Below are 25813 nucleotides of genomic sequence, written 5' to 3'. Positions count from 1 at the left end.
CATTAGTGAAGTAATGGACATTTAGGCTACAGACATTTAAAATGTTTTCAACAAAACACGAAGGATAAGTTAAGTGTGATAGAAATTGGCACGCTGTAATTTAACACCAAATATATTTTTAGTATGTGTGCAACTATGTTTAGTATTCTTCTCTGGAAAAATGGACTGGGTGTCATCAGGAAGCCAGTACTACCAAATCTGAAAACACTATGAAAAAGGTTGCTAGCATATTCATTTAGACAGAATCCTCAATAGGCTACAGTCCTCAGTGCATTCAAAGATGGTTTTAGAAATAACAACATTAAACAAATGCAGTGGCTTTCGTGGAACAAACGTAACTTCCGGTAAACTCCCAAAGAATTAATAACAATAGAGTCTTTAACAATAGTTTATTAAATAAACAACAAGTAGATTACCTTAGGTCATATTTCATAGCTAAAGCGTATAAAAACGATACTGAGCTAACTTTACTGTGTAATATGTGTACTATAATGTAGGTATGATGACAAAATTTTCAAACACCCCTTAGATCAGAATTTATCACATGACTAGACAGAGCAGACAATTCTGTTTACAAAGAGACATGGATTGTAAAATCCGTCGAGGTTTTTTACATTTTTAATATTAGAAATCAGAGGTAAAAGTTATACATGGATTTCATTGTAAGGTGTGTGACTGAAAATGCTGCTTATTCACATGTTTTTGCTTGTAACTTTCTCATTTTATTAGATATTTGCATGACATTTTAACGGAATGTAGAATTTTGTTACTTTCAAATTAAATCATGAACATTTACTGTTTTATGGGTGAGGGGATACTAACTCATGGCAGGACAAAAAAAGCTTAGGGGATAACTTATACAAGACAAAAAAGGTTGCTAGCCTATTAATTTAGACAGAATCCTCAGTACAGTCCTCAGTAATTAATGTAACTTTGTTACTATTATATGTCAGGGAAACCATGAGATACATATTAAAGTACATAGTGTCAGTAACACTTTCAAAGAAAACACGGTGAAAATAAGTTGAAATAAAAAAATCTGAATTTTTAGAACGTTGCCTGCAGTGGACGTTCTGACGGCATGTTCGCTAATCTACCACCACAAATGTGACTACCAAATTTATTTAAAAACATTCTCCACCATGGATTTCGATAAAATTTTGTCAGATAAAAGATATATATTCATGTCCACCTACCTTTCATTAGTGTTCAGTGGAAGCACACTGACCGGTTGAATGTGACACAAATTTTCAAACAGTTGCTGTGAACTAAAAACCGCTCAGGGCCGAAGTTCAAAATATCAAACGCTTCTGGTGGTTTTTCTTGACGTATTTATTGTTGTATTTAGTAAAAACATACTATAATTATGGGGCGAGGAGTGGATATTGCATGACACACATTGTAACAGTACCACACAGGCTGAAACGTAGTTTGACACAGAATTTTAATGCGCGTGCCCACAATGTCAGCATTGCTATGTAATGTATACAATGTTAACTACAAACCCGGAAAAAACATGATCATAAATCTGGAATTTTAGCTTCATAATTATTAGGGTTATTAATGTAACTTGATTGAAATACAACAGATATCTCTTATGCTTCATTGTATTTTTGAATTCATATTTGCATAAATCTGTATGAACATGTTGACATTTGCATGTACTAAATGAGAGTATGAGGTCGATTTCAGACAACCGTAGTATTTGGGCATACTAAGATGGCGACTTCAGTCATGTAAATTCTGTTAACTGCCAAATATTTGCAGACTGTCTCTGACTCCAAGTAAAACATTATAGTGTAAGAGATACACTTGATTTATAAGTGATCAGCTGAACTGGTTGTAATGGACTGTGTTTCTGTTAACAGGCTTGGTCTGTTGCTCTCCTCGTCTGGCCTCTTGTCATCTTCGTCATCTTGGCCATCACCCGTTCACAGTTCCCTCCAAAACTCAAATACACATGCTATGTACCTTCCTTTTACATCCTGTATATGAATTACACCAGAAAATCAATTAGATTTGGCATTTATTCAGAGGACTGTTTTTCATACTCACAATGTTTAATCTTATTGCAACAGGTTTTTTGCTTGTTAAGATAAAGGATGTTGATAATGATGTGGCAAGGTTATGTTTAAAATAATAGATAATTCAAAGGAAAACCCTAATATATTTTAGGGATGCATAACGATTAATCGCGATTAATCTATAGCAGAATAAAATTTTATTGATTACATATGTGTGTGAACTGTGTAGAACAATTATGTATATATGCACACATGCATGTATAATTTCAAGAATTTATTTATTTATTTATTAAGTATTTATATTTATATATAAAATAAATGATACATAAATATACAAATGTATATACATATGTAAACATTTCTTAAATATATACATGCATGTGTCTGCATTTATCTATACAAATTTATTATACACAGTTCACACACAAATATGTAAACAAAAATGTTTATTCTGCTATAGATTAATCGCGATTAATCGTTATGCATTAAACTAGGCACGGGCCGGTTACCGGTCTGAAGGTATACCGAGGTATTCTAATCCACTAAAATGTTATGTGATACCGTCTCCAAGGTTTGAGCTGTGTTTATTAAGTCATGTGATTGATTTGATGTTTACATTTAATATACATTATGAAAATATATGCTTTTTGAAAGCATATTATAATTTAAAGGCTTTATTTTTACCTGGCATTTGAAAATAACACATTTTAGTGTTGAAATGGCAATACCGCCACACTCTGAAACCGTGGTATTTTTGCTAAAGGTTATCATACCGCCAGAATCTTATACCGGCCCATGCCTACTTTAAACATACATGCATTTTTTCCGTAAACCAAAAGGTGGTTTTTATAATTTAAAAAAATAAGGACCGGGACTGTCAAACTCCAAATTTACAAAAAGGAGTATGAAAGTATCCTCAAAGAGGTCTTGTTACTGTAACTTAACTTACTGTTTTATAACTCAAGGCTTTTTATAATTTTTTGTACTTTTTATTTTATTAAATGGAAGAGATAGGATTATTAGCGGGAGTGAATTATGATAAAAATAAGTTTTTTTTTAATCTGGATAATGTTTAGTTCAAGGCTGATAAATCAAAGTATGTAGGTTCAATTCAAAGAAGGTCTGAGACACAGAAGGTAGGGAGTTACTGCAATCATGATCTCACATTATCACCATTGTACCTCCGAGGATTGCAATTATCCTCAGGTTATCCCATGGGGACTGTCACAGCACTTAGTGTACCGTAACTTCCCTTTAAAGCGTGTATACTCAGTTGCAAGTAAAGTAACACTGTTAATGGTTACTCACTAAATACTGCACTAAACATACCCTCCTTTAATTTTCTTGTTGTGTGAAAATAAATAAAAAAAGATGTCCTGTAATGCAGACTTAATAATGTGGAGAACTGATGCTGTCTTGCTTTCATCTCTTGGGAACAATTGACACCATTCACAATGGTGCTCTAGTCTTCTTCATAATGGCTTATTTTGCACCATATGCCATTGCTAGACACAACAACATGTTAAGAGAATAGTTTAATGAAAAGTAAATATTTTCCTGAAACACTGGCATATGTTACTTTAATTTGAATTGTGTGAAATCAATAATACTACTAGAGAAAATCTAGTCGTAATCTAGTATAAAATCAGAAAAGTCCCTTTGTTTTTATGTCATCATTCCCCTTTTAAAGACTAGCAGGTTAAGCTGACTCCCTTTGGGAGTTTCTGTTATTTCACATCTCTCTCCGGAGAAACATGTTGTTATGCATTTCTTGTAAGTAGCTCCCTGATGCCACAAAATGAGCCTTACAGGCACCCCGATGCATATTTTTATATCTATCAATAATTAACCTCAAACTACATTTTTTTTTATTGAGCTGATAATGTTTTTTTCTTGGTATTACATACAGCCGACATGTACAGATGTTAACAGGTGCTTGCTGTTTTTTCGATTTCTTCAGTCATTTAAAGAGAGAACTATTTTTATGCTTCATTTCCCTTCCGGTAAATTTTCCTTTATGTGATCCAGGATGAGTCATTCACCAAGGGGTGAAACTCAAAACTAGATGAATTGCAAAGATATTGTTTTGCGTGAATAAGGAAAGCAGTTTGCTGCTGTCTTTTTTTAATCCTTAGAGCATGACCAGCTTAGAAAAGTCATAGTCATAACCAATGACATGAGTAAACATTAAAGTAGTGATGCACCGATGTATCGGCCGCCGATATTTATCGGCCGATTTTTGATGAATTTGAAACCATCGGCATATCGTCAATAGCACGAGAAAGGCCGATACCGATTGTTTATTACTTAACTGCATAAAGAAATCCATTATATGTAAAAAAATAAGCTAATGTTGTTAATAAAATAAATGCTGAATAGCAAAAACCACCTTTGAAGGTTGTTACGCTGTCTTATTATATTTGTTTTAGCTTAATTGGTGCCTCTCTTATTATGTTGGTCAGTTGAATGTTAATTAGATCAAATCCATTTTTAGTAAAAATAATTTGATGCAGAAATAAACTAGCTAATAGACCAACTGTATAGTATTGTATTAGTAGTGTTTAATATCGGTATCGGCATCGGTATCGGCCAGAAGTTGTCTGTTTAAATCGGTATCGGCCCAAAAATATTCTATCAGTGCATCCCTACATTAAAGGAGAAGTGTCAGAAGACTTTTTCAAGATGTCAAATAAATCTTTGGTGTCCCCAGAGTAGACATATGAATTTATAGCTCAAAATACCATGTAGATAATTTATTATAACATGGTAAAATGTTATAAGTTAGCAAAAATGTGGCGTTTTGGGTGTGTCCTTTAAAATGCAAATGAGCTGATGGAATTCAAATACTACAATGATGGTGGTTTGTTGCAATTGAAACTCAATTGTGCTGTGAATTTCTCTCTCTCTCTCTCTTAAATATTTTGCTATTTTATCCGTGTTATTGTAACGGATCTCCGCTTTTTTCCGTGTCCGTACCACGAACTTTCTTTTCCGTGCCAGTTTCACGTATTGGTTACTCAATTGTTTTTCTTACTATTGTCTCTTGGGTTTGGGGTTAGAACGATTTTCTGTTACATAAAATGACATCCTAACCCAAACCCAATTGTAACCCTAACGTCACGTGACAGTTGCTTAAAGGGACTGTAAGTAGGATTTTAAGTGTTTTATTAATCAAAATCAATGTCTTTGTTCATAAATATGTGTTAAATTAACTATGTCAGTGATCTGACTTTTCTTTGTAAGCTTAGAATTTCTCCTCTTTACTTACATTGAACGGGTAAGTCCAAGGAGGCATCCATATCGTTCCGGCGTATTGATAAACTATAATAGCAGAGAGAGACAAAAAGCACTTGGCTACCAATGCGTTTCCACAACGCGTTTTCATTCAGAACACGTGAACCAGCTTCAACAGACAAGGAGATCAGCGATTACATAACGGCTACCGTAGTTGCAACACGCATTTGGAAAGGGGAGGCGCTAGAAAGCACTGTTCGTTTGAATGCAAAATACAATTCCACCACTAGATGGGGTAAATCCTACTTATTGCCCCTTTAAAAATGTGGATTTTTTTTTATAAACCAATAGTTAAAATGACATCCTAACTCCAAATCTAACCCCAAACCAAAGCGAAACTAGTTTAGAAATAGGAAAAACAATTGAGTAACCAATTTGTGAAACTGACACGGAAAAAAAAGTGTGTGATACCGACATGGAAAAATGCGGAGATCCGTGACAATGACAAATAAGCAAAATATTCTGTGACTATACCACGGAAATTTGTGAGATCAGGTTGGAAATATAACAGTAGGGATGTAGTAATGATTCTATGTTTATACTTTAAAGATTTGATTGTACATCAATACTGTACCTGAAAACACAAAACCTTAAATTGCTCATATTAGCGGTTACTTGATCAGGAAAGTGTTATCAGATGGTCTGTGGACGGTCCGAGGACTTGTTATTTGAAACTAAGATTATATGGACACATAGACAAACTGAGACTCGATTCTACAGTAATGTGCACTGGTAACCTAAAACAAAACCTGCACATGAGTTTGAGTAATGCTGTTGGTTTATGTGACTAGGTTAAGTCACGTTGTTGTGAAATTACATCAATTTCACAACAGTAAATACTTTGAATGTCAATAGTATTGGATATAGCTTTTTGACATCCTGTAAAGCAGCATTTTTAGTTTAGTTTACAGTTTAGTTTTTTGGAAAAAGTCACAATTAGGAATCCTAGATATAGAGTGGTTTCCCGGATAGGTTTAGATTAAGCCAGGACTAGATCTTTTTACAAACATACCTTACTAAAACGTACTCATTTTTTATTAATATTTAAATATTTAAATCTAACAGTAAATTATAGAATAACACATACATAACTTGAAAAGAAAATTCAGAAGAATCTATGTTGTATTTTAGCATTTTCAAATAGTCATACTTTGCCTAGTATTTGTTAAAATGTATTCATTGCATTTTATAACTCATCTTCTTCCCAGGTTTCACCCTGCACTGTAAGAAATAAAGGTACAAAGCTGTCACTGGGGCAGTACCCTTTAAAAAGGTCCTAATATGTACCATTTAGGTACAAATATGTACTGTATGTTTGAACTGCCAATTTGTACTTTTGAAGTACTAATATGCACTATTTGGGTAAAAATGTGTACCTTTTTGAAAGGGTACTGTCCCAGTGACAACTTTTGTACCTTTATTTCTAAGAGTGTGGGGTGCTTTTATCCATCTTGTGCTTTTATTGGCTTCTTCATTATTCAGTCATGTAATTAAAAATAAATAAATTTAGCTTTAGTTTTTTAGTAAAAGAAATTAATAATATTTGTCTCTGAAAATATTTTCAAACATTTAAGCATGCACCTACAGACTGAATGATTTTTTACATCATGAAAAATTTTCAAAGATTAAACATCAAACATTAAGTATTTGATAATCCACATCTTTTAATAAATATTACTTTATTGATAACTAATCAAAGCAACTAGTCTTTTGAATAATTCCTCATGCGAAAAATGTTTGCTCTGTAAATCATTTTGGTACACTTGCCACACCCCAAGCAGGTCAGGTGTTGTATAGGGTTTTTATTCTTTAAAGACTATTTGTTGGACAAACATTGCATAACTGTCAAATAATAGAATGAAACCTTTTAAGTGGTCACTCTCAGTCGGTACATTACTCTACCCAATGGCTAAATGTATTGTGTGGGCTTAACTCATAAAATCAAACATACATGCTATTAAAAGTCATACACCAGAACTAAATTATGCCAGAAGGAAAACAATATTGTATAAATTCCTCCCCTGGAAAAACTAATGTATGTCAACACTAAAGAGATAACATTTCAAACCATCTTTAAGTTTCCTAAACCTTCTCTATGCTTCTTTTAGGTTATGTGGCCCCACGAAACCTTCCAAGCACCGGGTTTTTCCCTTTCCTGCAGACGCTTATGTGTAACACAGACAGTTCCTGCACCAACAAATCCTACCTGACAGAAGGACAGTCTAGAACTTACTGGCACAGAGGCAATCGCCGGCGCAGGGATACCGAATCTTACAGGTGAACCATGACCTTTTATATTTTTAAAAACAAACCTTTCCTGTCCTGCCCAGAAAGTTGTTTCATGTAGCACCATAAGTGTTCTTAGAAGATCACTCATTGTTTTGATTTCCTGAATCAGCTCAAATAAGTTAAGTCTATTGTGTACAGTAATCAAACTTTTTTGATCAAATACACTGTTCGAAAAAATTGTCAAAATATGCACCATAGCTGTCACTGGGGCAGTACCCTTTAAAAAGGTCCTAATATGTACTATACAGGGCTCAACGCAAATCATTTTTTATACTGGCCCGGTCGGGCCAGTGGTTCAAGTTTTCACTTGCCCTGTCAACATTTTCACTGGCCTCAATAATAAATAAATAAATAAAAAAAAAAAAAAAAAAAAACTTATTAATAATTTAAAAGTCAAATATAATTGTATACATATACAACAGACATGTTCCAACCCAAAAAGTTCTCAACTTTTCTGATTTACCTGTAAATTGACAGCAAAATATTGCATGGTTTCTTTCATCGTGTTTTACCCAAGTAAATGTCTGCTTCCAAGATGTTTAACAATATATATTGGTGAAAATATATTTTAGTGACTGAGGGTGATGCACTGGCCCGATCGGGCAAGTGACAATACTTTTTACTGGCCCGAACGCCTCTCACGCTTGCCCCGGGCCACCGGGCAGTCCTTTATGTTGAGCCCTGCCATTAGGTACATATGTATATATATTTGGTATCAATAGATATCTTTGAGACACTAACAACTATCTTTGATGAACTAATATTATGCACCCTTTTTTTACCAATATGTACCACTGAGGTAGTAATATGAACCCTTTTGAAGTGCAAAGCTGTATTTTTCAAAGGGTACAGCCCTAGTGATAGTTGGGGACAGGGTACATATTTTTGACCATTTTTTCTGACAGTTTGTCCCAGTTTTAAACAGTGAGCTATTGATAGTTCTTAAAAGCCTATGGAAACTTGCAACAAAAAGGCCACACCTGTGTGTTGATGCATTGCTGTCGAGACGATTGTTGTGCTCATGCATGGCAAAATGTCTCCTATGACATTGCTGTCTCCTTTGCCTTAGTTAGTCACTATTCACATAACAAAAAATGAATTTCTTTGGTTGGTTGGCCATCCATAATTTATGGGTGTTTCATGAACTACAACATTATTTGTTCATTGGCAGAACTTTTTTTGCTGCGTGTTTAATGTCCTGTAAAGTCAACAGTCAAAACCTTTGTAGTCATTTGGACCATTTTTATAGCGAAATGTCTCATTTTTACACATACATAATCCCTCAGATTTTTGATCCAAGTTGTGTTTGGGTGCAATTTAAAAAAAGGTCTTGAAATAGTGCATGCATCTAAATGTCTAATTTGTAGTCGGTCCAATCACGTCACAGCTTCTGCAGATCATATGACTTCAAATTTCAAACAAACAAATTTGAACTTTTTGTTAAAGCAACACCAAAGAGTTTTTTTTACCTTAAAATAACGTTTCCAAAAACGTTTCAGTGGTTCATCCACACAAAACAGGGTGAACTGCACTTTCACATTCGCTTTGCAGCCCTCTATCGGCCAAAACCGCACTAAAGAAGTTTCCAACCGTCGGGTAGCGGTCCTGTAGTTCGAGTGAAAACTACAAAAACTTGCTTTACGGCAGACCTACAGTCCAATCAGAGCCAGCTATGCTGCAGTATTTACGACAGTGGTAATGAACAATTACGCTTCCAACCTGTAGGGGGAGCAAAGAGCCAGAGTTCTTTAGTGTTGCTTTAAAAAGAAGTATGCATACTTAATTCAGGCCACCTCTTTGTGTTTTTAAAAAACCAGCTGAGAACAAGAAGGGTTTAAATTCACGAAACTTGTTTGTGTCATCTTTCACCCAGTGCTTATCATTGTTAAAAAAGCTCAATCTTTCACTGGGTGACGCATTTCTTAATGCTCATGTGATTTACAGTAATCTGTCTAACGTGATTTTTCTTTTGTGTGGGTGTGTATAAAAACACTGGCATTTATATAACATACTATTTAAATTTACCCTGCCTTTTTAAACCTGTATGCTGAATACCATGTGTTTGTGTGAGCAATATACCAAAATTAACCATGAAATTTAAATCCTAGGTGAAAATCTGTCAATATCTCATTTTTTCCCTAAAACAGTGACGGATGTGACCCTGCCTGTAAACTTTAGGCTAAAATCTCATAATCTAAGTGTTTGATAGCATCAAAGTTTGATTTTAACCATTAATTTCACCTTAAAATGGCCTTATTTAGTCAATATTGATAAAGATATCAAGGTTTTTATCTCAAAATGAGTGACGTTATTTGTGTCTCGGGACTTTTATATGAGATCTTAACATTGTCCTAAGGAATTTATAGATGAAACATCTAAGTCTCAATATTGCCTGCTCATTACACGGGGGTTTTGCCCTTTTGTAACCCGGGCAGCCCTGGTGACTGATGTTGTATGATAAGAGCAGCATCAACATTGTCTAAAAAATGTCTCCTTTTGTGTTCCGTGAAAGACCAGCATACAGGTTTTGTACAACGTCAGGGTGTGTACACGATGACCGATTGTCTTTTTTTAGTAGTCTAATCCTTTATTGAGATGTTCTTCCATTTGTTGTTGTATATGATTAATGACCATTTGTGTTTTGTAGTTTACCATCACTACTTGAAGGTCTACCTTCACTGGCCCATCTCCAGAAGGGTGGCCTGGTTCATTCAATACTTAAAAGGGATACATCAGATCATCCAGAACTCCTAGAAATATGGGACCGAGTACTCAGTATGTGCTCTGTCTTAAATCTATATCTTTTATAAAATAGTATTTTCTTTTAAAGTATTAATAATAAAACGTAAACATTAAAACTGACAAGTGTTTTGATTCCAGATTCCAGCCTTGAAACAAATCCCAATGTAACCTCAATCATGGAAGCTTTAAACAACACTGCACAGCTTAATCAGGTTATCCAACACTATATAACAATTCTAATTGTATAACACTATCTACAAGTCTAAAGCCCGGGATACACTACAGGATTTTTGCACTCCTATAAGATCATTACCTTATAACCAGTGTTGGGTAAAGTTACTTTTAAAAGTAATGGATTACAATATTAAGTTACGTCCAAAAAAAGTAACTAATTGTGTAATTTTCACAGGTCGTTACTTTTTAGTTACTTTTGTGTTACTTTGCGTTATCTCTTTTAGGCCTTGCAGGTGTTTTTTATGACTGAAAAGTTCTGCATTCAGAAATTGCGTATTTCATCACAAAAATCTCAAGCTTTGGCCTGCCATCTCAGTTTCTGACTCAAACTGTTCCTACGCATAGAGTGCATAATGTGACTACGTTCAGTTTAATTTAGTACATAATTTTTTTTAAATCAAATTAATTAATCTAAAAAAGTTACTTGCATTACTTTTTCAAAAAAGTAACTCAAATATTAATGTGTACATTTAAAAAGTAATGCGTTACTTTACTCGTTACTTCAGAAAAGTAATATTATTACGTAATGCACATTAATTGTAATGCGTTACCCCCAACACTGCTTATAAACATTGTGCGATATGGATCGTTTAAACTTGGGTACGACAAGCATGTAGACTGTACTGGATGATGACACCTATTGAATCGGAGGCTTCGACGGCTGCGTTACACGTTAGCGCCTAGCATGCGCTAGTGGAAAAAAAATACTGGTACACAGGTCATAGCAGGAAACACAATGTGCGTTGATCATGCTGGATTTCCGACACCGTCAGAAAAGTATCGTAAGCTACACTTGGACGCAAGACCGGGAAAACGATAATCTTTGAACCTCTCTGTACGACATAGGACCACCGATTAAGAGCCAAGATCACAGAAATCGTGATGATTGTTTCACGATGGCAATCTTTTGTCTGGGACAGCCAAAGCCAAAAATCGTGTATCCAGGCTTAATACATGATACATATATATATAATATTTTGTGAATACAGTATTTACCGAATTGGCAATTGTTTGATTTCTACCGAGCCCCAAAGGTGACATTGGAGTAAAAAATTAAAAAGTTTAGTTTCATGTGCTCACTTGAAACTTTCACGCGCGCACACATGAAAGTTTCCCGTGAGCATGCAAAACTAAACGCTGTAGTTTCAAAGTTTTATATAGTTAAAGTGTGAAATCTACGGAGCCCCTAAGGAGACATGGAGCAAAAATTTGCGTGCTCACGTGAAACTTTCGTGTGCACATGTGAAACTTTCGCGTGCGCACGCGAAAGTTTCACGTGAGCTCGCAATTTTTTGCTCCATGTCTCCTTAGGGGCTCTGTAGATTTCACACTTTAACTATTAAGCAGGAAAAGGTTTTAATAGAAATATTTGAAATATTTAATTATTTTCACACTTTAACATTTGGTGTGAGTTTGCTCTTGCAATGCATACTCAGTGTTTGTGTTTCATTACTTCAAACTGAAGCTGAATTACTTGTTGCAATACATTTTATGCAATATCCTGTTAAAAATGAATACAGTTTAAGTTTTGGTATAGTTAAGTATATTTGTATATGCAATACCATATCTTTTATCCCCCAGAAATATAGCCAATAGCTCACTTCTGTTTTTTTGGTTCAATAGGAGGAAATGGAAGCTATTTGGGAGTCAGTGAGCGTTTTGAAAAAATCCATCTGCAGCTTCTCCTTGACTTCCGTTAACCTATTAAACAGTTCCCAGGCAGATTTATTCACAAACAGTCTTATGAACTTCTGCCAGTCCAACGACACTGTTCTTGAAGCGACTTTGCTTACCATGAACCAGGTGGGTTCAGACAGCCCACTCATAATTCACAATTCAATTCATAAATCATATTATGTCCATGGATTTCATTAGTCTTTAAATGCTAACATCCTAATACGTCATGGCTTTTATCTTTGTCTGTAAATCTGTTTGGAACCAGGTGCTGATAGACATGTTGCTAAATAACCCGGCAGAAGTGTTGCATACGGTTGGGGAGACGGTGGTGGTGGTAGATACGCTTCAGACGGAAAACTCAGTGTGGGACTTCTTGCTGGGCTTGCCTGATGTCTTCCTAAAGCCCACGGATCAAGAGAAGCTAACAACCGCAGGAGAGGAATTGGAAAATCTGAAAAAGTGTGTATCAAGGAAATCAGTTTTAGATCTCTGTTCACATTGCACATGACTTATAAGGTCATATCTGTTTGTTGACAGTGTAGTTAATGTTCGGTGTAGCTACATGAGTTGCCAATGATTAGAATTTTATGTGATATGTTAGAAAAATATCAAAATTCAGAAATCAAATGTAGATGTTTATCTTTTAAAAACAACTGAATGAGCCATCAAATATCAAGATTTTTCTTGATTTTTCTTACAAAGCCAAAGTTAGATGTGATCTTGTTTTTTGGGTGGAGTTTGGTGTTTGGAATTCTTAAAGGAAACCCATTATGCAAAATCAATTTTTTGACATGAATGTGTGTCGACAGTGTATGAACACAACCACCATACAATGAAAAAAATCCACCCACTAATTTTTTTATCCTTGTTGAACCAAAGCAGTCTCATTAAACATGCTGTTTTATTCTCTTGTCAATGTGATGTCACACTGATAAATCCCCACCCACTGTCAGTGACTGACAGTCCTGCATTACCATAGTTTCCGCCTTTAGCGAGTGTGATCGCAATAGTGATATACTATTGTCTCAACCTGTGTTTACAGGAATCAAATTTATTTTAACTTAAAGCGCTCATTGTCTCTTACTGTGGGTTTACACCAGATGCGAGTTCAACGATTTGCGCGAGTAGGTTACATACAAAGTCAATGCAAAGACGCGATCAGACGCGCCCTCGATATGGGTGGCTTGTTTGCCGTGAAAACACACGCTATTTGCCTCAAACACGTCTTCACCCAAGTTGAAAATATTCAACTCGAGCGAAAAATTCGCATGACACGAAGTTAAATCCCACGAGTAATCTAGAGCGAGCAATGCAATTGCACGCTTCGCGTTTGGTGTAAACCAACAGTTATGGTAAGGGAGTGCGGAGCAGTACCTCATTTGCATTTAAAGGTACACGCACAAAAACATTGTGTTTTTTTCTCCCACCCAAATAGGGCCATTTTAGACATGCTATATTAAATAATAGTTGACAGACACATTCTGGGCACACCTGAGACTTATATTTAATCTAGTAAAAATTGGCATAATAAGTACCCTTTTAAAACTACATATTTAGTTAGATTAGTATGTAAGTGGTTTTCCAACGCTATCTCAAGAGAATTCGTACATATTTTACGAGTTGGCTAATTCGTATTAATTCATACGACCACATTTGTAAGTTTTTGTACAATTTGCCTTGACCACTGTGAGGTTGGGGTTAGGTGTGGGGTTAGGTGTTGTTTTTTGCATGAGAATCATATGTTTTTGCATGATTTACTTCATACGAATTAGCCAACTCGTAAAATATGTACAAATTCTCGTGAGATCAGGCTTGGTTTGCCCGGTTTTATTGCATGTTACTAAAACACATTAAGTCACCCATTTTTATATGTTGACTTGTTACAAATAATGTCAGTTTCTATTTCTATTTGCATATAATTTTGGCATTTTCTCCTTATTATAGAGTCTTGAGTTTTGTTGAGATGATTTTGCCCCAGGCAAATGTTTCTACCTCCTTCATGAACCCAGTCCTTGAGAAAGGCATTGGCATTTTCAACTACACCAGTTCTTGGCAAGGAAGAGGTACGTTTAAGACCTGCTTGACATGTATGACGTTTGCAGTGATATTTAAAGCACTATCATTTCCTCAATAGTTTGATGCATCACCAAAAGACAATGCCTATTAAATTGTATTGCTCTGACAAATATTTTTATTGGAACTTACTGGCACTCAAACCTGTTTTTTTGCTGATCAGCCATCTCAGACTGCTGCCAGGAAGCATGTAGTATGTCGAGGCAGTACTTGTTTTAGGGAATTTGTGAGCCCAGGTACTTTTTACTTCTCATGGCGAACCATGATTATCCATCCAGTCAGTCAAAAATAAATTGTAAATGTCATTGTTTCGATCCCCCAAGGGACACAAATACTGATAACAAACCACAAATGCAACTCTTCACTATAGAAGAAAGCAGAAGTATTCTTATTCTAATAATAATTTTTATAAATAACATTGAGGTGTGGTTTAGTGCTTCAGTTAAAGGTGAACTCGTATGTGCCAGTTATACAGTAGGAAGCTCATTGTACTCTCTCTTTTGTATTTAGATGAATACATCAAAATGAGTGATATTGTGACACTGGACAGCATTGCTTCAAACAACACAGAGATAACAAACCTTATCAGTAAAATCCAGATTCCTCTGGATAAGGTATGTCTTTCACGTGGTCATGTTTTCTTAAAATTTCTTTACATTTTGCTCCATTTTTAACATGCATAACCTGAACATGAACCCATTTACTGGTTTTAGTCTGTTTGTCATGCACACTCGTAGACTTGAGTACTGTGTGCACCGTAGGCAACTCACTATGTATAGGAACAGACCCATACAGTTTAACATTTTGTCAACAACACACATTTTGATCTTTTCAGGTTACTGTGCTGTTCAACGAAAATGACTTTCGTACGTTTTTGAGCGACGATGACGTCACTTCCTCTTACAGTTGGAGTTGGGAAGCGGGCCAGATATTTCAGAGGATAAATAAGGGGATGGTTGCTCAGCAGGTACATTCCTCAGATATACATATATCTACTACTACACGGACATAGGTTTATCTAATCTGTCTCATGCAGGAATTTAAAAAAGTACTGATATTTATTAACGTCTCAGTGTTGATTTAGTTGATTTGACCTCGTCGTAAACTACTTTTGTTAACTAAGCACTTAAAGACATAATAACTGGCAGTATTGTGTGCTACAAAACGAAGTTACTCAATATTAAATTTTTGTTAGTGACTGCGGTCACACTGCAAGGGTGCTTTTCTCTTTGTTGGCCAATGGCAAACAGGGGATTTTCAGCTGAAATCGCATAGTTCCATAACATGTAGTATGCGAAAATCAGTATGTGATTTCTCAGTATGCATTGGATGGATACTTTTTTATGCCAGGAGGCCGCGGGAGCCGAAGTGCTACCAAATTTTAAAAAGTAAACCAAAATTATGAACTGGCATATTTTTCCAGTTGAAGTGATAATGTAACAAAAAATGCATTCCTTATAAAAAATAGGTACCGGTACTTTATTTAATTCAGCAGTGTCTGTCACACTAATCAATTTTTATTTAAAAGTCATGCTGCCAGTCCACATAAGAACCCACCAAGCAGTTTTGGGTTTGAAAGACGTACAAACACAGCCTAGACGTCTAGGCTAAAACTCAGAGCCGGACTATATCGGCTCTATAGTTAACCTAGACGGTAAAATTAATCCTCGGGATCGGCAATACTGCATTCGATCTATTATGTGGAATACCTGGATGGGAGTACATTCAGACTTTCCTGATGAGTGACTATTCATCCATGCAGATTGCAAGTACCAGCACGTGTATAGTTATACTTTGCATAAATAATTAAAGGAATATTCCATTTTCTTAAAAGAAAAATCCAGATAATGTCTTTCTTTGTTCAGTCGCGAAGAAATTATGTTTTTTGAGGAAAACATTGCAGGATTTTTACTCATTTTAATCGACTTTAATAGACACCAACAATTAACACTTAACTCAACATGTAACAGTTTTTTTCAACGGAGTTTCAAAGGACTATAAACGATTCCAAACGAGGCATAACGATTGTCATTTTTGACAAGAAAAATAACAAATATACACTTTTAAAGCACAACTTCTTGTCGAGATCCGGTCGTGATGCGCCAGCATGACCCCACGCAATACGTCATGACGTCAAGAGGTCACAGAAGACGAACGCGAAACTCCGCTCCAGTGTTTACTAGTGTGTTGAAAGAGGACCGTTCCTACGTTGTTGTATGTCAACTGATACAAATTTATGTCTTTGTGTCAGTTTATTGTTTACAATGGTCCGCAAATTAATATGTAACACGTGACCTCCCTACGTCACTACGCATTTACGTTAGACCGCGCTGGACCGGATCTAGACGAGAAGTTGTGCTTTAAAAGTGTATATTTGTTATTTTTCTTGTCAAAAATGACAATTGTTTTGCTAGATAAGACCCTTATGCCTCGTTTGGGATTGTTTATAGCCCTTTAAACTCCGTTGAAAAAAATTGTTACGTGTTGAGTTAAGTGTTAATTGTTGGTGTCTATTAAAGTTCATTAAAATGAGAAAAATCCTGCAATGTTTTCCTCAAAAAACATACTTTCTTCTCGACTGAACAAAGAAAGACATCAACATTTTGGATGACATGGTGGTGAATAAATTATCTGGATTTTTCTTTTAAGAAAATTGAATATTCCTTTAAGGAACTAAAATGGTATGGAGAAACATACTTTGAATGTGTTGCTCACCAACCAACTGTAAAATGTTCTGGTTAGTTTACAGTCACATTGTTTCGAAATGCAGTTACTAACAAAACATATTATTTATCCTATGTAATTTACATAATAATAGACGTATTTTTCAGGCACAGAAGCATTTCCTTTTTTTTATTCAAATGAATGATTTAGGTTGGTATCAACAACAACGAAAACAGTCTAATAACAACTACTGTCACGCTACTAAAATGCAGCTGAATAAGTAATGAAACATGCGTATTTTGTATAAAATCTCATGCTTAACCACATTCTTAAAAATACTGAAGTAATATTTTTAATTTAAACCTGAGATTCAATTAAAACTAAGCATGATGATAATGACCACAATCTCCAATTCTCCAAAACCAATAGATGCTGTCGGCCTGGAGTCAGGGCTCTTCTTCAGCAGACGTGGCTTTTGTTAAAGAGTTAGTAAGCAGCTTCCTGGGCCTTGTTTCTCCAGCAAGCTCTGGTGGTGTTTCCGAAAGCAGCAGGCCCTCACGCAGCACCAGTGACGCAGAACCAAGGACCCTGGTGGAACAAATGTATGTCCACCCTAAGTATTTGGTTTGGTTACATTTTACATCAAATGGCAAACAGTAACACACCCATAACTCCAATAAGTTTATTGTAGTCTAGTTTGTCATTGTCATTTAGCATAGTTTTGTTTGTGTCATCATAAAAAATACACTTTATTATATACAACACTTTAAAATTTCATCACTGATTTTTCCACTACAGATTTCTAGGGATCGGCAATACAGCATTCGATCTATTAAGTGGAATACCTGGATGGGAGTACATTCAGACTTTCCTGATGAGTGGCCATTCATCCATGCAGATTGCAAGTGTTGCAATGGAAGTGCAGCTACGTATGTACAAGCACGTGTATAGTTTTACTTTGCATAAGTAATTAAGGAACTAGATTGGTATTGGGAAACATACTTTGAATCTGTTGCTCACCAACCAACTGTAAAGTGTTTTGGTTAGTCTACAGTCACGCTGTTTCGAAATGCAGTTACTAACAAAATGTATTATGTATCTTATGTCATTTACATAATTATTTCCTTTTTTTATTCAAATGAATGATTTAGGTTGGTATCAACAACAACGAAAACAGTCTAATAACAACTACTGTCACGCTGCTAAAATGCATTTGAATAAGTAATGTTGCTGCTTTGCGATATGACCATTTGCACTGTTTATTCCTCATACAGCATTCATTAAACTGGTCCTGAGCGACGCCAACCGTGTCCAGGAGCTTTTCCTTTCCCTTGCTCAGAATGAGACATTTGCTAATGCCTGGGCTGGTCATGTCATGGACTCCATTGAGCAAACTCTGGTCAAGGTGAGTCTAAAGAGAGTCGAGTAATTTAAATAAATAAAATACGTTATTAAAATCTTGGAAAAACAGGTGGAATTCTCTGCTTTTAAACGGTGGGGGCGTGTCCCCTGTTGGGGCTGAAACCACACCCACTCAAGGCAAAGCTGCCTGTTTTCTCAACTTTCAAATACCATTACAACCTAAATGGATGTTCGTGATTGTGTTAGGGGTGCGGCCACGCTCGGTGGCTCCAGTGCATCATCGAGCCACCGTCTTAGTTCCGCCTAAAAAATCCTAGACACAGAGATGTGGAAACACAGTTTAACGTTGTAACTCCACAATTTAGTACTACATAATTCACTTTTAACGTCTTTGTAACGTGTTTCAGCAATACATTTATAATGTGTTAAGAAACATTTCTCTGAAATGACTCTACACAGACTTTAAGCTCTTCACACTGTTGCACTAATGTTTTCGTACAGGTTTTCGAAGGCAATACTAACTGCAGCGATCTTTATGCTCCCTGGGCATGGATGTCAGCATACATCTCTATAGACCACGACCTTTGGGACACTTTGGTTTGCTCTGGAAATGACACACGTCTTGGGCAAATGTTGATGACATCCTTTTCTCCTGTAGCTGAGAAGGTATTGCCATGTAATGCATTAAGAAGAAATAGCCTGAACTTGAAATTAATTATTCATTAATATTGTTCATATTTTTAATACTTAAAATATTTAATCACAGGTCCAACAGTTGGTCGGTATAGTAGGTGGGAATGTAACATACAATGTCACACCCTCCGTGATGTTGGCAGAGTGGCACCAAATATTCACAACATCCTCAAAGTATGGCGCTGCCCTACAATACCTGGTAACTGAGTTCGGTCAGACAAACATTACAGCATGGATTCCTGAGCAAATGCCAGTTCATTTGTCCCAGATTCTTCTCACCAGGTAAGAAACCTATTCAGTGACCACATGCCCAGGATGTTGCTTTTCTTAACTATCACTTTAAACAAACACTGAATGCCACTAGTTTTCATATGAAAAAAATTGTTAATATAATGTTTCTTAATGTATTTCCAGGGGTTTGGACACAATTAAAACCGTGGGCTCTATGCTGGAGAATAGCCATCAGTGGCCATCTATTGAACCGTACTTTAACATGGCTTATTGGATTATGAACTACCAACCAAATGTCACAGCATCACCAAACTGTGAGTGTTAGTACACAAAATACAGTCCGAAAAAACATATGGTCTATATTACAAACATTTCAGACAAATCTTTAATTCATTTTTAAATGATGAAAATTGATTCTGATGGTTACTCATTTTTATTCATAATGTATTGTACCAGTCAGTCCTTCCAGAAAAACACAGTTTTTTGTGTTGTTGCCGGCAAAAATCATTGATCTTGCAGCCCATTTTTTTTTTTTATGTGATGGAATATGCGGGATATTTATGCAATTTTATGCAATGAAATTGCAGGCACTTGCAGTTTGCAGCTTTTCAATGATTTTCACGTCACATAATCACGTCACTTCATAATGTTCCCATGGCAATAGGGGACATGGCTGCGCTTGTGTGAAGTAAATGCAACATTTTTCAACTTTCTTCCAAGATATATGTGATTTTTGCTACGAAAATTAGCAAAAACAATTATGAAATCATGCAAGCCCCGCATATTTTGCGCATGGAAATCTTCAATTTATGCTGCTAAAGTGCGGTGTCTTTGAAAAAATGCGTCCCCCATGGCTGATTGTGCGTTGAATTATGCAATCGCATAATCACGTTTTTTCTGCAGGGACTGACCAGTAGTCACTAAAGGTTTTGTTAAAATTTTGAGCTCAGATTTTATACCCAGTTATAAAGAAAATTGGCTTATGTATTATGTGACTCCTGCAGGCATTCTTGGTTCATCTGGCCTTACATGTCAGACCGGGTTTACTTGGGAAACATTTGTGCCATTAATTCAGACAATGATCTCTGAAGTATCAAGCAATCCTGCCGGCCTGCTGAGGTAAACGTTATTTACTCTTGGACATTTACTGTACTGATAATCAAATTGATATAATGTGTATAGTGAATATGTGCTTGTTATTATATTGATACAATGTTCCTGTCTCAGATACAAATGTATCAAAAAAGTCACTTTGGATAAAATTGTATGTTGAAAATACATAAATACATTTTCTTTTGTTGTTGTTTTTTAGACCTATCCAGGGAACAGTGGCTCTCTTGGAAAGTGTCTACCAAGACACATACATGTCACTGTTGCAACGTGTTCTTTCCAGCAATTCCAGCAGTTACACTTTACCACAAGACCTGATGATGAGTCTCATCAATACAGTACATAAGGAAATTCAACTTCTCTCCAATATCGAATCCACCGAGCAGTTTGACACTCAGCTCTCACAATCTGTGTTAAATGACATCTTGGCAGCTCTTGGACTGGGACAGCTAGAAGACCTCTTGTCAGGTGGTTTCCCCATATCCACCTTCAATCCAGTTCTTCAGAACATTCTTCAGTTCCTGAGAAACGACTCCGTCCAGATGCTACAAAACGAGGGAGGGTTTGCAGTGCTTAATGAAGTTTTGAGCCAACTCGGAGCTGTCCTGCCCCCACAGCAACAGGATCAGTTAGAAGCGGTGCTCAATTACACTCATGCTCTGATTGGAGATCTGGAGATCTGCTCAGCCGTTGGTCATAACTGTTCTAATGATGTCTTGAACGTGTTTGAGCTTCTTAACATTGTTTCTCAACTTTCAAACGACACAAATATTGAAAACTTAACCGTTAATAGTAACATGACTCTCTCTGTTGTTGGCGATGTGCTATCTCTTATCCTGCCTTGGAGCATGTCACTACCACCAAATTCCTCCATGGAAATCGTCAGTAAGGTCCAACATCTTCTCAAGCTGATTTATGCATCTACTAATGCCAATTCAACAAGCATCACTGAGGCGCTACAACTCTCCAATCTCACTATTTCTGAATTACAACAAATCTCTGATGTCATCAACATCTATAACTGGTCAGCAGTTAACAGCGTACTAGATCCTCTGGCCATCATTAATATGATCGGTCAAACCCCACAGTGCCTAAATGATCCAACCATTCTCCAATCTTCTCAAGGAACACCTTTCTACGGAGAGGCTGACTGTATTCTTCAGTTCATTCAGACTGCTGTTGGTTCACTTCCTGTGGCAAAGGAAATTCAAACAACTCTTGGAGACTGGCTCAACATCACTGCTGGTGAATTAAGGAATCTGTCAAATCCTGAAACTGACCCACTTGCAATGACAGAGGAGATTTTGACAACAACCCTATCAACCATCAGACAAAATCTTCAGAGTCTACATGTGGACAACATGACTATGATTACTGGTGAGCTTGACATTTTGGAGAACCTCTTGAAAGTCGCTTTCAACGAACACTATCCGTATCAAACCATTAACTCTCAGTTGATGGCTCAGGGACAGTATGCACAGAAAGTGTATGAAGACATCACATTGTGGTACCTAAACAAACTCGGAAACGCCACCAGCGGCAGCACGTTTGCAGAGATTCTCCAACCCCTGATTCAAATGACGAAAATGCATGTGGAACTCATCAGTTCAGAAATGGAGAAGCAAACAATGATAATGAATCAGATCCAAAACTTGACAGTCCATGTGAAGGTTCCTCTAGATAGTGAAGATCTTATGCAAGTTGGCAATACAGTCATGACCATATTGCAGGGTGAGCTGGAACGGATTAAAACAAACCTTCAAATCCATCAGGCACTCTTCGGTTCCACTGGCTCGCAAGTGAATGCTAGTTTCCCAACTGAAATCGAAGCTCAGATCATGACTTACCTCAACTTGACAAAGGATTGGATCACTAATCAGCAACTAACAACAGCTCTTGCCAAAATCTTGCAATGGAACACAAGCTCTCTTGATATCACAACACCTGGGATTGATCTGGAGCATCTCATCCAAGCCATGGCCCCCCTGTTCCCCACTGAAGAACAGTCTTTCCTTGCTGTTGCTGACAAGGTTTCTCAGGCAATAAACCATGCTATCCTTGTAGCTAACACGGAGGGTGGTCTCCAAAGTGAAAACTTCATCAAAGCAATTGCCAGTACTGTGAATGTGGTTTTGGAGAGCATGTCTAATGAGACAGCACCTCTACCTCAGGATGTAATTCCTGGTATACTTAGTGCTTTTCAAGGTTCACTCCAACTGATCCTGAACCCAAATGCACAAACTGGAAACCTCACACAGGAGACTATTAATCAAGTGAATGGAGTAATGCAAGCTCTCTTGCCAGTGGAGGCAAATCAGGTGCTGGTTCCCATCTCAAACATCCTTTTCGCCTATTTGCCGACCTTCTTGCAACGTGGTGGACCTGGGAATTGGACTGAATTGTAAGTCTAGAAAATATATTGTAACTCTAAATCTCTCTTTCTCTTGCTCTTGTTTGTCATGAGAGACTTATAATTTGACATTTCTCCGTCTTCTATCAACTGTACTTCGCTAATTTACTCTTAAATCTTGCCATTTCATTGCTACCGATATTACTATCTCTTCTATGATAGGTAGCATGCGATGCTCTTGATTTGTCACTTTGGATTAAAACACCTGTGTACTGACTTTATATGACAGACATGATGATAATTTTTTTTTAGAATTCCAAATGTGATGACTGATCTTCAGGATTCACTGCCGTCAAACAGCACGGCGCAGTCCATCGTTTCCATGTTGCTTAACGTCACAGATTTCATTCTGAACCCAAATGGGGACAACATGACAGAGGACTGGATTGTTAACCAACTGACAAGCATATCTAATGAGACTGTAGCTCTACCTCTGGATGTGGTTCACAACATTCTTGGTTGTTATTATGGTTTCCTTCAGATGATTGTAAACCCCAATATAAGTTTTGCTGAAGCTACCAACCTCACGCTGGACCATGCCCAGAAGTTGGATGAAGTACTTTATGCTCTTTTGCCTGTGGAGGCAACTGACGTGTTGGTTCCCATCACTGATAGCTTTTTCAGCTATCTGAATAACATCTCCCAACCTGGTGCAACTGAAGACTGGGATGAAATGTGAGTGTAGAGAATAAGTAATATTTCATTTTACATGATATTTCTATTTTCATTATATTTATGTATATTTAATATATAATGCTTTTTTTCAGTACACTAAATATGATTGAAGATCTCCAGAGTTCCCTACCATTGAACAACACAGCACAGCCCATCATTTCCATGTTTCTGAACATCACAGAAAGCTTTATAACTGTTCTTGACCAGATCCATGTAGCTAACCTTGATAATGGTCTCCAAAGTCAAAACTTCATTGAAGCCATGATCAGTGCGGTGGGTGTGCTTCTGGAGAGCGTGTCTAAGGAGACAGCACCTCTACCTCAGGATGTGATTCGTGGTATGTTTGGTGCTTTTCCTGGATTACTCCAACTGATCCTCAACCCCAATATGAGCAGTGCACAAACTGGAAACCTCACACAGGAGACTTTTAATCAAGTGAATGGAGTAATGCAAGCTCTCTTGCCAGTGGAGGCAAATGAGGTGATGGTTCCCATCACAAACATCCTTTTCGCCTATTTGCCATCCTTCTTGCAACCTGGTGGACCTGAGAAATGGCATGGAATGTAAGTCTAGAAAACATGCTCTTTCTGTCGATAATATGTAAACAACATATCAGATGTATCATTTGAAATTTCTCCATATTCTAAATTCTGAACGTCACTAACTCTAGCAAAAATAAAAGTTTTTCCTGTGACAGAAATTTGTTAAACAGCTTGAACATAACTCTACACCCTTGCCTCATTCTGTATAAGTGGATCTATGAATATGCAAATTAGTCCCCGCCTTTATTCATTCGCACAGCTCAGACCATAGATATGAATATCCGAATTAGTCTCTGCCTCCACTCTTTCACACCACCTTGGATCATAGATATGTAAATAGTTGGGGTGGGACGGTTCACAAAGCCCACGGTTCGGTTCGTATCACGGGTTTAGGGTCACGGTTTTCGGTTCTGTACGGTTCTTGTTGTTGTTTATTCTTTTAATCATTAACAATCCAGAAATTTACTTCAGCATATGATGTATAGCTTAATTATCCACAAATTAGGATACAGTATTAACAAAACTGTTATATCATGTAATCATGCACAAACTGAATTTGACTTTACTTTAAGCACATTATTGGGATCATCTCTGAGGAAAGCTGGGTGAAATTTTGATACAGCAAGAGAGAAGACATTGATGACCAAAAAAAAGAGAATGTGTATTGCTTTCTCTAGGAACTTATGTGCCTTTTTAGCACACAAATATTGAACTTGAAGCATACAAAGATTAAACTGAAGAACTAACTTGCATTTATCAAACTGGGAACTTCAGTGTAGCTTTAAGCCTTGTTTATACTCGACGAATCCACACAAGCGCGAGGGTGCGCTCTGCAAAATGACGTCAATGTGGAGTGGGGCGGTGGTGGGCGGTAGTGTGCGTCGAATGCGTGAGACCCCATTTCGCTTGGCGGTGTGCACGTCAAATTCTGTAACTTTGCGCACGGCTCCGCAACCTAAGAAACGCGAGTTCCAGGCGCATCTAGCCGAGCATGACGTCTCATCATGCCAGCATCCAGTCTGTGCGTCGAGTATAAACACCTCCCCAAACGGAGGCTCGCGTTGTGGAGCCACAAGCCAGACGAAAGTATACAAGGCTTCAGGTAACATACGGGCATGAGGCTACATTGCGCATGCATCAAACCGAGACAAGCGAACCGAACGGTTTGGATGTTTTTTCATGTACCGTGCCACCCCTATTAAATAGATGCTACTCTCATTATTTTCAGACACATAACTGATGTTGCAGATTTGTCGCTTTAGATAAAAGCATCTGCGTAATGACTTTATATGACAGACATGATGATTCTCTCTCTTTTTTAGGATTTCAAATGTGATGACAGATCTTCAGGATTCACTACCGTCAAACAGCACATCACAGTCCATCGTTTCCATGTTGCTAAATGCCACAGATTTCATTCTGAACCCAAATGGGGAAAACATGACAGAGGACTGGATTGTTAACCAACTGATGAGCATATCTAATGAGACTGTAGCTCTACCTCTGGATGTGGTTCACAACATTCTTGGTTGTTATTATGGTTTCCTTCAGTTGTTTCTTAACCCCAATATAAGTTTTGCTGAAGCTACCAACCTCACTCTGGACCATGCCCAGAAGTTGGATGAAGTACTTCATGCTCTATTGCCTGTGGAGGCATCTGATGTGTTGGTTCCCATCACCGATAGCTTTTTCAGCTATCTGAATAACATCTCCCAACCTGGTGCAACTGATAACTGGGATGAAATGTGAGTGTAGAGAATATGTAATATTTCATTTTACATAATATTTGTATT

General features: G+C 36.9%; 1 protein-coding gene across 1 annotated transcript in view; it reads left to right on the top strand.

The window, feature by feature from the left end:
* abca12 (ATP-binding cassette, sub-family A (ABC1), member 12) overlaps positions 1-25813 on the top strand; it is a 105919-nt gene that overhangs the window by 1735 nt on the left and 78371 nt on the right. Inside the window, exons 3-22 of the mRNA XM_073854620.1 lie at positions 1869-1962; positions 7427-7595; positions 10255-10382; positions 10488-10561; positions 12207-12386; positions 12526-12719; positions 14205-14323; positions 14844-14947; positions 15169-15300; positions 17427-17599; positions 17796-17926; positions 18272-18402; positions 18861-19025; positions 19126-19334; positions 19467-19597; positions 20288-20402; positions 20596-22794; positions 23056-23478; positions 23571-24041; positions 25343-25765. Coding sequence (XP_073710721.1) covers positions 1869-1962; positions 7427-7595; positions 10255-10382; positions 10488-10561; positions 12207-12386; positions 12526-12719; positions 14205-14323; positions 14844-14947; positions 15169-15300; positions 17427-17599; positions 17796-17926; positions 18272-18402; positions 18861-19025; positions 19126-19334; positions 19467-19597; positions 20288-20402; positions 20596-22794; positions 23056-23478; positions 23571-24041; positions 25343-25765 — 5765 coding nt within the window. The remainder of the gene's footprint in view (positions 1-1868; positions 1963-7426; positions 7596-10254; positions 10383-10487; positions 10562-12206; positions 12387-12525; positions 12720-14204; positions 14324-14843; positions 14948-15168; positions 15301-17426; positions 17600-17795; positions 17927-18271; positions 18403-18860; positions 19026-19125; positions 19335-19466; positions 19598-20287; positions 20403-20595; positions 22795-23055; positions 23479-23570; positions 24042-25342; positions 25766-25813) is intronic.

Source organism: Misgurnus anguillicaudatus, chromosome 17 (assembly GCF_027580225.2).
Source record: "Misgurnus anguillicaudatus chromosome 17, ASM2758022v2, whole genome shotgun sequence".
Classification (NCBI taxonomy): domain Eukaryota; kingdom Metazoa; phylum Chordata; class Actinopteri; order Cypriniformes; family Cobitidae; genus Misgurnus; species Misgurnus anguillicaudatus.
This window is presented reverse-complemented; position numbering and strand designations above follow the sequence as displayed.